Source organism: Delphinapterus leucas, chromosome 4 (assembly GCF_059928025.1).
Source record: "Delphinapterus leucas isolate spDelLeu-1000000601 "Yukka" chromosome 4, BTC_Dleu_Yukka2, whole genome shotgun sequence".
NCBI classification, from domain to species: domain Eukaryota; kingdom Metazoa; phylum Chordata; class Mammalia; order Artiodactyla; family Monodontidae; genus Delphinapterus; species Delphinapterus leucas.
Genome location: NC_143132.1, coordinates 59,203,355 through 59,216,844, shown reverse-complemented (window position 1 = coordinate 59,216,844; position 13,490 = coordinate 59,203,355). Strand labels below are relative to the sequence as shown.

General features: G+C 40.9%; 1 protein-coding gene across 2 annotated transcripts in view; it reads left to right on the top strand.

Moving 5' to 3' along the window:
• The window catches only part of CCDC80 (coiled-coil domain containing 80), a 35,117-nt gene that overhangs the window by 16,770 nt on the left and 4,857 nt on the right, over positions 1 to 13,490 (top strand). For both annotated transcript variants that reach the window (XM_089910539.1, XM_022600276.2), the window contains exons 4-6: positions 5,158 to 5,294; positions 6,886 to 7,034; positions 12,872 to 12,975. In XM_089910539.1, the coding sequence (XP_089766665.1) occupies positions 5,158 to 5,294; positions 6,886 to 7,034; positions 12,872 to 12,975 (390 nt within the window). The remainder of the gene's footprint in view (positions 1 to 5,157; positions 5,295 to 6,885; positions 7,035 to 12,871; positions 12,976 to 13,490) is intronic.

Here is a 13,490-nt window from a genome sequence, read left to right as displayed (position 1 = left end):
TCAATAGACTGTGCGATCAAACTTGTGAATGTTTTTAAGGAATGCAGTGTGTGAAAAATGGTATCTTAGTGTGATATAGTGTTAGGTTGCATTTCTCTTTTTATGAGTATGATCGAAGATATTTTCATATGTTTCAGGAACATTTATGCTTTGTTTTTAGTGTCCTTTGCTTATTTTTCTATTGTGCTGTTGGTCTTTTTAATCTCAGTTTATAGGCGTTCTTTATAAAACAGAAGGAAAATTCAGACTCCCTGGTCCTCTCCCCACTCCAAGATGCTGACCCAGTTTGGGGATGGGGTCCAGAAATCTGTTTTTAAAATGTTGCTCAAGGGATTCTGATTTGCAGATAAGTTTGATCTAGAGCAGAAGGTTGGGTGTAGGATAGAAGGGAAGAGAGGGCTAGAAATATAGATTGGCACCCGATTTTAAAGGATTTCAAATACCAGGACAAAGAATTCAAACTTTATTTGGTAAACCATGTGAAGTCACTAAAGATTTCTAAATATATTTTTCAAATAAATTTTAAATAACTTTTAAGGTTTAGTAGTCAGTCTGTAGGACAGAAAAGCACCTGGCAGGACACATTCTTCATAGACAAGACAAATTTGGCAAATTGGTCTTTCTAGACAATTGAGACAATTGATTAAGGCAAAGGAATAGTGCCCCCCAGGGAGCATGAACCAGATAGATCTGGATTCAAGGATTGTAATTTTAACATGCACTCTAGGTTCATGATGAAGGTAGACAGTGACTCATAATTTGAAAAACTGCAAGAGGAAATTGGGAACTTCTGAAGCAATGGGGGAGCTGAAGTGGTCCCAGGACATAGGAGGAATGGCCTGAATTTAGGGATGAAGAGAAAGAGGAGAAACCATGGATGTCACAGAGATGCAGCAGTCACAGAGGGAGGCTTCAGACACAATGCCTGGCACACAGTTGGTGTTTAATAAGTTGTAATTGGAGCTGAATTTTTCTGCAGTGTCATTGCTGTCTATAGTCAGACATGGAAGAACGAATACATGAAGAAACTTACTACTACCTGAAGACCACTGACTTTTGGAGTTGGAGTTCTGAAAGGGTGGGAAACTAGGCAGGTGTTTCTCTTCTAGAGCCAGTACTTCTCAGCACACAGCAGAGTTCATCCTCCCCCCGTCCCTCCTCAAAAATCTTAGGTCCAGGGGCTTCTTTGGTGGCGCAGTGGTTGAGAGTCCGCCTGCCGATGCAGGGGACACAGGTTCGTGCCCCGGTCCGGGAGGATCCCACGTGCCGCAGAGCGGCTGGTCCAGTGAGCCATGGCCACTGAGCCTGCGCCTCTGGAGCCTGTGCTCCGCAATGGGAGAGGCCACAGTAGTGAGAGGCCCGCGTACCGCAAAAAAAAAAAAAAAAAATATTAGGTCCAGGGGCAGGTTGTGTGGAATGACCAAATCCTACCAAATGGGCTTGGATCTGTGAATCATTTTAGGTGGATCAGGACCATATGGACAATTTATAGGATGTGTTCTAAAGAATGTTTGCTTTAAGCCCTGCCACCCTTGAGGAGGACTAGAGATCTTTGACAGAACTTGGATAAATTTAATAAGAAGCTGTCAAATTGATGTTGCTTTTCCAGACTGAAGAGAAACTCTTGTTCACCCAGCCCTGATTTAGACAGAATGCAGAGTGTAACAGAGACCTGTGTCAGGAGTAGGCAGCTGGAGACAGGAACTGGCCTCACACTTACCCTCCTCAGAATTCAGCCAGAGGTAGACTCTGTCTTTCTCTAGAGTTGTCCCCATCCCAGTTGGATCCAGTGTTCATCAGGCCTTTCATTGTTTTTCTTTGGCAGATTCTCTCAGCACAAACATTGCTTCGGGATGTATCTTTCTGTAGGCTGGGAGTCCAAAATGTTCTGTTTATTATTTTTAGTTTGATCAAATCATTTCAGAAAATATTCTAGTTGAAGGGAGAATCCAGACCATGAAATTGGTTTTTTTTTTTCCCTCCGTATCATAGTAGAATAGAATTTGGTTTAAATCTTGTTCTTGGGTCATCTCTATCCTTGAGTGTGGTGCATTTTGTGAAAGTAGAGAGAGGACTGGATGGGAGTGAGGTCATGTTACCTGAGTCCTAACCTGCAGTCTGTTATTAACTAGCAATGTGAACTTGAGCAGATTGCTCTCTTCATGGTGTCTGTGATAGGTTGGTTCTCTGGGAAACAGACTCTGAGATTTGCATGCAAGAGGTTAATGGGGAGTATTCTCAGGAATAATGCCTATGAGGGGTGAGGGATGCAAAGTGACAGAGAGAGAATTTGAATGCAATTGGCCCTTCAGCGTTGTTCACTTTGAGGCAAGGGGGTAGCTGTTATATCTACTGCCTCCCCCCCTGCAGCAACCACTGAGTGTGGGCTGTCTCTTTGTAAGGGTGTGATTTGGGGAAAGGCAGCACTTTTCTAAGGAGAGCAGTTTTCAGAGGGATTCAGCTGCTAACATTCACAGCAGCTTTAGTCCTGAAGGTAGGATCTGGCCAGCACTGCAGAGTGTCCACTGCAGTTCTGTGTTTCATCTTCAGTAATGTGACTGGGTTGGGCCAGATAATGTCTGTAGCAGTTATCTATTGCCACAATAAGGCTATGTAATAAAGACCCCCACATCTCAGTGGCATACGACATTAAACATTCATTGAGTCACAAGCCTGAAAGGTTCAGCTTTGGCTTGCCCATGTGTTTGCAGTCAGCTGCCTGTTGGTTAGGTGGTTCTGCTGATCTTGGCTGGGCTTGCACACCTGTTAGGGGTCAACTGGCTGTCAGTTGATCTGGGATAGCCCTGGCTGGGGTGAGACCAGAGTAACTTGGCTTGACTTATCCTCTACAAGGCTAGTATGGACGTAGTCTCATGGTAATGGCAGAAGTAGCAGGAATCCCAAATGTGCAGGCCCATTTCTAGCCTCCATTTGTATCACTTATGTGAACACTGGCTAACCCTGACCGAAGCAAGTTATATAGATGAGCTCAGAATCAAGAGGTAGGACAGTTCAACCCATCCACCATAACAGGCAGCTACAGCTACTGGGCAAAGTGTAAGTATAGGGAAGGGTGGAGAATTGGGACCATTTTTTTTTTTTTTTGCAGTGCGCGGGCCTCTCACTGTTGCGGCCTCTCCCGTTGCGGAGCACAGGCTCCGGACGCGCAGGCTCAGCGGCCACGGCTCACGGGCCCAGCCGCTCCGCGGTATGTGGGATCTTCCCGGACCAGGGCACGAACCCATGTCCCCTGCATCGGCAGGCGGACTCTCAACCACTGCGCCACCAGGGAAGCCCCGGGACCATTTTTGAAATCCACTACAGTCTCCAATTTCCTTTCATCTCAGCCATTCAATGGTTTTTGTGACTTTATCTGTTAGGTAGATGTAAATGTTCTAATTGTGATTCTACTTAGGAACTTGAACTCTGTTCAAGTTACTTATCTCTGAATTCAGCATCCAGCACAGAATCAGCTTAGGACACTGGCAGCAAATATTTTGTTCAATGAACAAAAGCAAAAATGAATGTATGTTACGGATTAAAAATAGCAATCCCTGGGTTCAAGATAAAATCTGGTTTGTAAAGTCTTAGAATCAGAACATTAGCTGTTGAGGACATTTACAAATCAGTTTTTTAAAGATTTCCTTCATTATTATTATAATTGTTGTTATTAATCACAAAGTAAAATATGCTCCTTGTTAAAATTTAAATAATATAGACTTACATGGAGTAAACAGTGAAATTTTCTACCTCACCTCTTCCCACTCCCCAGAGGCAACCATTTTTATCAGCTGTATGTCCTTCTGGACGTTTTCCTATGCATATTCCCATATGGATGTATTATGTTTTCTTTTGCTTTATTTCCTTTTAAGAATAACATCATACTATGTACTTTACTCTGCAAGTTGCTGTTTTTATTCAATGAGCTATACTAAACAAAAACCAACACCATGAACCTAACAATTCTTTTAAATTAATTTATATTTTATTAATGACAGCATTCTCTCCCCTCTCATTAAGATCTGCTTGGGAGAATGAAGCTTTTTGTTTATATACTTTCAACTTATATACTTTCAATCCTAATCAAATAAACCAAAGTAATACTTAAATTGTAATTGTCCCCTTTATATCAATAAAAGAGTAATAGTCTGTGGTACTCAGCTGTGTAACCTCTGTATCTGCAAAATTGTGTGTTTTCTACTGTAGTACTATTCATTGGGTAGCAGTATTGATAATAACTGATAGATTCCCTTCTGTAATAGATCTGTTGTCACATATATGCTAACTTTAACTTTTGCACATTTTTTTTTTAAATACAGGGGATTATTTGCAGATAAAAATTTTAATAGGGTTGAGGGAAACACTGTGACCTGTATGGGAGAGAAGAAGTAAATAAAGCTGTCCTATCCTTTCCAAAATGCTTTCCAGACATAGTAATTTGCCATGTTCATACTTCCCATTAACCCAGTAGCACCTTTAGGAACCATTCTGAATTATAATAATTTGTTTTCAGGGTTTGATATTTGAAAAAATACCTAACACTAAAAACTTCCATAAATTCAGTAACATTTTACTTAAAATTGTGTTCACTTACAAAATTTATATTATGAATAGCTTGACTTGTTTTGGAGCCAAATGACCAGATTTGAACATAGGCTTTTTATTTTTCTCTATTGCAATGACATAGTTCACTGAGTCCCAAAGTGATTCTCTAAGTGGGAGGAACAGACACTGATTTTAGACTTAAACAAATAACTAAAACTGAAATAAAATTTAACCAAAGAATCTGGGTCTGGTTCCCTGGTGAGTTAGGGTGATGACTCATCCCCAGAGTGAGTTGGTAATCTTCTTCCAGGGATGTCTCAGCAGCTTCACTCTCACGTTGCTCCTTCTGATTCACTGTGACCAGGGTGGGCAGAGATGGCGGTTTGACCATCTTTGGAAGAGTGATTTTCAAAATGAGTTTATTCACTTGTTTCTATATTTATTTGTTCACTTTGGAAACGCTTGTTCAAACAAAATGTTAGTCAAATGTGTGCAACTAACAAAAACTGTTCTAATTAACTTGGGATGAAGGCTCAGGGCCTCCACCCTTCGGTTTCCCACTGATTTCTGTTTTGTCACATCCATATTTATTCACATTTCATTTGCCTTAAGATAATGAGAAACCTATGCGTGTTGTGGATGATGAGGACTTGGTAGACCAGCATCTTATCAGCGAGCTAAGGAAGGAGTATGGAATGACCTACAATGACTTCTTCATGGTGCTCACTGATGTGGACCTGAGAGTCAAGGTATGGGTTCCTGTTTTGGATGATGCAGTGACATTCCTTAAGATAGCAACTCAATTTTTTGTCAATGAGTCTATTAGACATATGACTAAGCACAAGTTATTTCATAAATGGGAAGGTTTTGAAATGGTCCAAACAGTTCCCACTGTCCTGTAGAATTTGTGTCTAGAAATGTGGTCTATGGAAAATATTGGATTGGATGACCACCTATGGCCCAGCTACTTGACTCAGACTAAATTCTTCTGTAACATCAAAGTCATGCATTCACCAGACAATTGTTGAATAGCTATGATGTTTATCACCAGCCAGGCCCTGGTGATAAAAAGTAAAGAGTATTTAGCTTCTGTTTTCAGAAAACCCAGATTTAACATAGGTCTACTTTGAAAGGGCCTGGAAGTTTACCTCCTGATCCAACATGGGCAAGATAGTAGGGTTTTACACCTACTTTCTTCCTATGATAAGGACAGAGATTCTGAACCTTGAAAAACTGTGCCATGTAGTCATAATAATATTAACAATAATAACTAACTTTATTGAGTGCTTTCGTTATGTCAAGCACTCACCTCAGATGTTTAAAATCCTTGTCTCAAACCTCTAAGATAAATAGCAAGTATTATCATTGTTTCACAGAGGACAAATAGAGACCCAGAGTAATTAAGTAACTTGCCCAAGTTCACCCAGTTAGTGTTGGGCTTCATACCCACGCAGGTTGACTCCAGAGCCCATGCTTACACGAAAATCCTTTTGAAAAAAAGCTGCCTGGGCTATTAGAATAGCTGATTCAACCTGCAGTAGTTTTCTGGATCTGGAGAGAGATCCCTTCAATAATTCATTCCACATTTGTGTTGTGCCACCTCTAATGTGAGAGGTTGGACTAGATTATCCCCAAGGTCTCGGCCAGCTTTCACATTCCATGATTTACTAAATTCCCATTGAGGGCACTTATGCTGATCAGCCAGCCCTCAAATCCACCTCAGGTTGCTGTTCTAAGTCCAGACAGCTTTGATGCAGGAAACTGAATTTCATTATCCCCAAAAAAGTTAGATCCAACTTTTTTTCTGAGAATACGTAAGCAAACATGACCTAATTTTAAGTAATGCTCACTCAATAAAATAGTCTCTGGGAATCACAAAGAGTTTATGTAGATTTCTGATGACCACAGAGCAGCCCTCCTTCTGGTGGAAAATTACCCTTATTGCTCAGGTCAGATACTCCAACATGTTATTCCATTTGTTTTCTTGTGTTTAGTACAGTGTTTCTGACCCTCTCTCCAGTTGTATAGTGAAGAGGAACCAGCTTAGTCCCAGAGGTAGGGAAGTGAGCCTAGAATATGTGTGGTGAGGAAGGCATGGACCCTTCCCAATAAAAAGAGTGAAGTTAAGACCTTCATGGAAGGTAAAGGCTTTTGTTTCATGGATTCAAAACCTCAAAAAATCAGCAGAGGTCCTACTACAGGAGAGAATTTATAAATCAAAGAGCCCTCCAGGCTCTGATTTCCCTGGAGCCACCCAGAATTCTCTCAAGCTCTCTGTCCTCTGGACATAGGGAAGAAACACCTTTATACATTATATACTTTTTATTTTTCCTTCAACAGCAATATTATGAGGTGCCTATAGCAATGAAGTCTGTGTTCGATGTGATTGATACCTTCCAGTCCCGAATCAAAGACATGGAAAAGCAGAAGAAGGAGGGCATTGTTTGCAAAGAAGACAAGAAGCAGTCACTGGAGAACTTCCTATCCAGGTACATCACCTTTGGAGACCCCTAGGAGGCAGACGGGAGAGTGTTCTGAGTGAGCTAATGAAAACCCCAGAGAAACACAGAGCAGACATGTGTGTGCAGAGTGACCTTCCCTGTGAGATGATGTCTGTCCTCTTCATGGCACTCTAGCCACCAGGCTTAGTCTTGTCCTTTTGGAAGTTGCTCTGGTTGCAAGGCTGGCTGGGGTCAGCTCCAAGCTTGAGTGTCAATTTGGTGGCTTTGGATAGGTCTTTTCTTTTTTTTCCGGCCTTTTTTGTTTTGGCACAGATACAGAATTCTGAACTTCTGTGAGGGTTAGTTTATTCAGTCAGTCAATTTGGAGGGCTTTGTATACTGTACTTTTATTTTACATATTTATTGGGCCTTTTCTAGTTCCAAACAGGATTTGGAACACTGCTTGATTTTCTGCTTCCTTCCAACTCTGCAGAGAACAAAAGGTCCACTAAGACCTCAAAAGGAGAAATCCTCTTGACCCAGCTCCCTGATTCCTTGGGGAGTATGGTTTATTGAAAACCATTATAGGGAAACTCTAGTACATACACAAAAAAGAGTGTAAAAAAAATCACTCTACTTCTTCCCTTCTCCATCCCTTCCCTCATGTTGGATGAAAATTCTACAAATCCTTGGGACCTTAAGAGGTGCAAGGATGCAGAAATTTCACCTAAGCATCAAGAATTCTGTGATTAGGAAATGGATAATCTGAATTCCTCTAGATTCAGGAAGCTTGGGTCTTTTAAGAGATAACAACATGATGTGTAAAGAGCATAGGACTTGCCATTCATCCAAATTTTCAGTTTACAATTTTCTAGGTATGTTGCCCCTATGCTTCCAATTAACCCTATCTTAAAAATCTCTCACCCATGAGGATAACGACAGCAAGTAGCCCTACTTCCACTCCAGGGTTGCTGTAATCACCTTTTGTGCCAAGCACTTCTTCCCTCCTGAGTTTAATTTTCACAACAATCCCATGATGTAAATGCTGTAACTACTGTCTTGCTGCAGACAAGACAACTCAGGCTAATGGAGATTAAATAACTTTCATCACTGAACTAGTGTCAGTTCTAGAACTTAGTGGCCCCAGGATAATCTGGTTCCCAAAGTCCACGCTCTTATCTAACACTCGTTTTGAAAATATAATATGAATTAATTTTAGTGTGAACCCAGAGGCCCAGAGTTTGAAGTGAAGAAAGATACTCCTAAAACCACAGAATTTCAGAGCTGAAAGGAACCCAAGATTCTGCCTTCATCCAAATTTTCAGTACAGTGCAAATACCTGGAGTGGAGATGAAAGGTGCATGCCTCCCTAAGGACATAAGGCTCATTCAGTCTTCCGGCCAAACGGCTCTAGGGCTCTACTGGGCCGATGGCTTCTTGTCCAATCCTGGGGGCTCTGAAATATCAACTTTTAGTTCAAGGTCATCCTTCTAGATGTCAGTGATTTAGAAGATTGAGGATAAGAGCTTGCTGTTGTCCTTGAGGTATTTTCTTCCCCTCCCCTTCCCTCTCCTTCCCTTCCTTTTATTTCTTTTACCTTTCTTTCCTTTTTTAGGTAGAAAAGATTCTTTAGAAGTTTACTTTTGATTTTAACCAATAGTGTTAAATATATCCAAGTTATAAATTCAAGACCTTAGTTTTCTCTTAAACTTTTAAGTTAGGCTTTTAAATCTTATCATTTCATTTATAACCTGACAAATTTTAACTATCACTCTTAAGGGGTTTTGAATAATGTTTAATCTCACTTATGAACTCAGTAATTAAACAATGTCATTATGCCAAACAACCATTTTACATTTAATATATTTCTTTCAATCCCTTGAAAGAAATAAACAAAACCTTTCTGAGTACTTAAATGAGCCATAAGTTTAATAAGTTAATCTTGTAAATACAGTGAATCAAAAGTTTTCTCAGATGTTCCAATAACTGTATACGCTTAGTAAGATTTCAACCTAAAACTATACATCTAAACCAAATACTCAATTACACATTCTAGTTTGGAGCTTCAAGGCTATCATTTTAAGCCAAAGTTCTCTTAAGTTTCACAAGAACATAAATTATATAAAGAAAATCAGAAATGTATATTATTACTACGATTTTGATTCTTTGCAAACTTCCTCTTCTTAATTCTAAATCTTCTAGGACTGAAAGAGGCTTACCCACTGAACCAACCCATTAAACTCACATAGCCTGATCTCTAAAGCAGTAACCATCTAGTTCATTGATATATTACTTATAGCCAAGGATTTAGGCCAGCCATGAGACCTGCAACTGCAGACATTCTGAGGGATTATTTTCACCATTTCCAGGCAGAGGGTCTTTTTATAATCACAGTGTCATGGGTTTCAAAACTTGAAAAGGAAAACTGACATTATCTCACTTTTATTCACTCACAAAGCTTGCAATGCTCATTCAAGTTGATCACTGACTTGAATTTGTATTTTTTTGATTCTTAAGACATTATACATATTTTGCATCTAAAGTCTTTGGAACTGGATAGGGCCCTACATAATGTAAATGTATCTTCCTTCTAATGTTAGAGACTTGCGAGCTCTTATATTCACTACTGTTTCAGGAACGTACATCTTTTATGGATATTCAGAATGGCATATGATTATAAGTTAGATGTCCCATGGCTATCTATGACCTGTGGTCATGGAATCATCGTGCTGACAATTATCACTGATCTTAAAAATTAAAGTAGAATAGTGTATTACTTAAAGGCATGAGTAAGACAGCCCTGAAGTTGATTCCTGGTTTCTCCACTTATTAGCTGTGTGACCTTGGGCTAATTGCTTAATCTCTTTGGGCTTTAGTTTTTTCATTTGCAAAATGGGCATAATAAATTGATCTATTCTTAAGATCGTTGTGAAGGGTAAATTTGATACTAAAGGTAATGAGCTAGAACCTAGCACAAAGCAAGTAATCAATAAATGGTGGTTATTAGTAGTATTAGGGCCATTTATTCAGGTCCTAGTTAGAGAACTTTGTCATCAAAGGAGAGCTAAGAGGAGATTTAATAAACACCTTCAGAACTGAAACCCAGGCAAAAAGAACTGAAAAAAAAATGTTTTTTCTACCTAACTGTTCTATAAATAAAGGAGTATCCAAATGGGAATTTTCCTTCATATTTGCTGAGTTGTTAGTGGGTCTATACAGCCTGGTTTCAGCTGACCAGACTCTGAAGCCAGTCTACTTTTTAGTGACACTCATATGATTCAGGCTGTAATTACCTTTCTCTGAGACAGAAGCCCTAAAGAGTGGGCAAATGCACACTAATTTGGAAATGCCAATTAAAAGAAGCAAACACATGCATAGCTTGTAGACACTCTATTTACTGACAAAGTAAAGTGACGGAAAAACAATTTGTCCAAAATAAGGATCTGGGCCACGTTCACATCTCTTGTTACTTCCCACAGAAGTTAGTTCCATTAACATTTGTCCTTCAGTGCTGGGAGCTGGGGCCTTGTATCTTAATGTAAAGGTCTGTGGGATAAAGAATCATCACTTAGGGGAAATGACCTTCTCTTGATTGTGTCTGGGACAGGGAGTCTCAGATCCCATCCTTTTCCAGTCTGACAGCATTCAGTGGTGCACACAGGTAAACAAGCCAAAATAGACCTCACCCAAAATATCTCCCTCCAGGATACTCTGAAGCTCTGTGTGAGGCCAGGAAGGCTGGCCTGCTTTGGGTGCTGGCTGGGGTGCCGGTGCTGGTCTGGCATGCCTCCTAAGGAAGCAGGGAATATACAGGAGACCCTTTTCGTGATCCGAGAGCAGTCACTGTTCCGTTTCCCAGGAAACCTCAGACAGTCTCAGACTCTCCTCTCCCCTCCTTTATGCAAATACATTCATCTTCCTATCCTCAGTGGAGATTTTAGTTTTTCTTTCCCTTTGAAGAAAAACAAGCAGAGGAAGCTAATGTAATGTCACAGCAAGCAATTCTTGGCGAGCCTTGCTACAGGCACCCATTCAGAGGTTGTATTTCATCAGACTATCATTTTCTCTCATTCATCCAAACCACTATTCCCCTAAGAGGCCATTTTCTTTGGGACTGAAAACTCTCCTGTTCACTGTGAGGCTTGAAGGGGCACAGGGAGAGAAGCCATGAATAAAATCAACTGGCTTCCGGCTCCATGAGTGCACTGACACCCCGCAGTCACCAGCACTGAGGGCAGAAAGCAAAAAACCCTTCTCCAGTGAAGGTGGAATTTGAGACAAATGCACGCAGCGGCCCCTTGGATGCACACCCTCTCTCCTTCCTATCCTCCTTGGGACCCTGATGCGCCAGCCAAGCATCAGCACCTCTGAGGGGGTAGACTAGGGAAAGCACTGCACCAGGAGTCAGAGAAATCTGTATTTCGGTACCACCTCTTAGATTTACTAGTTAGGCAAGTTACCTCACTTCTCTAAGCCTCGTTTTGTTATCTGTGAAATGGGGAAAACAAGTCATGCCCTCACCGAACTCTAGTGAGAATCACATATCGTGTAGGTGAAAGTGAGCTATAAAATGATACACAGACATAAGGATTAAGTGGGTTGTTGTATGACATCATGATAGATGATGTCCAAGATCTGTTAATGGGGAAATGGACATTAACCATCAGTAGGACAAAGTTCTAAATCAAGAAGCCTGCAGATTAAGACATGATCTATATCCATGCCATCACATGCATAACTTCCATTGATGGGTTTTAGAGTTTAATTCTTATAACACCTCTTTGAGGTGGGTGCTCTTTTTGATTCTAGAGCTAAGGAAAAACTAAGACTTAGATGAACAGAGTGACGTGCTCAAGGAACCCAAAAAGTGGCAGTGACAAAATGTGGACCAAGCTGTAAGACAAAAGCTCTTTCCACTGCCCTGCCGTGTTGGAGCTGTAAGAGCAGAAACAAGTTTATCATATAATCTAAAATCCTATGGCTCTAGGTTTAGCCCCATTCTACTTCATAGGGGTACTCTGTAAGTGGTGGTTCTTACTATGATGATAGGGTACATTTTAGAACTAGCATTTGCCCCTGGAAGAGCCACTGGCTATTGAGGAAGGTACATAGGGCTTTGTTTTTCCAGGAACCCTCCTTGACCCCTTAAGACACTTTCCTATTTTCCTTCTTCCTGTCACTGTCATCTACTTAAAATTCAGTTCTTTTTCTCCATACTATTTCCTGTCCATATATTCACTAATCCCTGCCCCACCCAAAAACCCTAGGGAACTCTACTAGAACCTGAGTTTTCTTTCTTTTTTTTTTTTTTGCGGTATGTGGGCCTCTCACTGTTGTGGCCTCTCCCATTGCGGAGCACAGGCTCCGGACACGCAGGCTCAGCGGCCATGGCTCACAGGCCCAGCCGCTCCCCGGCATGTGGGATCTTCCCGGACCGGGGCACGAACCCGTGTCTCCTGCATGGGCAGGTGGACTCTCAACCACTGCACCACCAGGGAAGCCCCAGAACCTGAGTTTTCTTCAGTTATTTTCTGATTCCCTTATTTCTGTTGCTACAAGTTAACATACAATATCGGCTAGTTTTCATTGTATCTGAGAGCTTCGTCTCTCCCTAAGTGACCTCATCAGGCATGGGGACCAGACTCATGCCTGACACATCACGCAAATGTCACAGTATGGCAGACTGTGAAGTTACAAAAGAAAAAGTGCAAGAAATGTGGTAATACCGTTTAATATTAGGCTTTGAGGAGCTATGAAATATTTCTAAGGGTCACTGTTTTCTATTCTGGGCACAGGAAAAAAAATGACAGCCAAAGTTCCTCTGCGTTTTCACACTGGCCTCTATTGTTTGAAGCAGCAATTGTGGCCTTCTGCTTCTCTTCCAGGTTTCGATGGAGGAGACGGTTGCTAGTGATCTCAGCGCCTAATGATGAAGACTGGGCCTATTCACAGCAGCTCTCTGCCCTCAGTGGTCAGGCATGCAATTTTGGTGAGTGGGAAGCCTCACTGACCTGCTTGTCTTAAAGCATCACTGCTTTCCCATACCACTCTCTTCCTGGTCTGTTCTAAAATGGAACATTAGGTCATCCAAATATTCCCCAGTCCAAACTGTAGATTCCTAGACACTTACTCAGTTATACTGAGGATAAAGTTGCTTTCAGACTGAAATCTTAGTCAACTGGGGTCTGTTTTTCTTTTTTCTTTTTTCTCAATATTCTGCCCTCTCAGGTTCTTCATTAAAGTGTTTGAAAATACCTGCTGCTTTACTTTAAGTGATCTCTGTTATGTTGTCTTCTTGTTTCCTTTTTAAAAACTTGCCTCAAGATCATAAAACTCACGTATTATCATTTACTTAGGTAATAATTAGGTACCAACATTGTGTACTTCTCCATAGATTAAATATCTTTTGTAAAACAGGAATGGCTTTGGGAATTAATGAATGAATTGAAGCACACTGTACTATATTGCCATTCCCTTAGAAAGGATTTTGATCTATAACTGGGC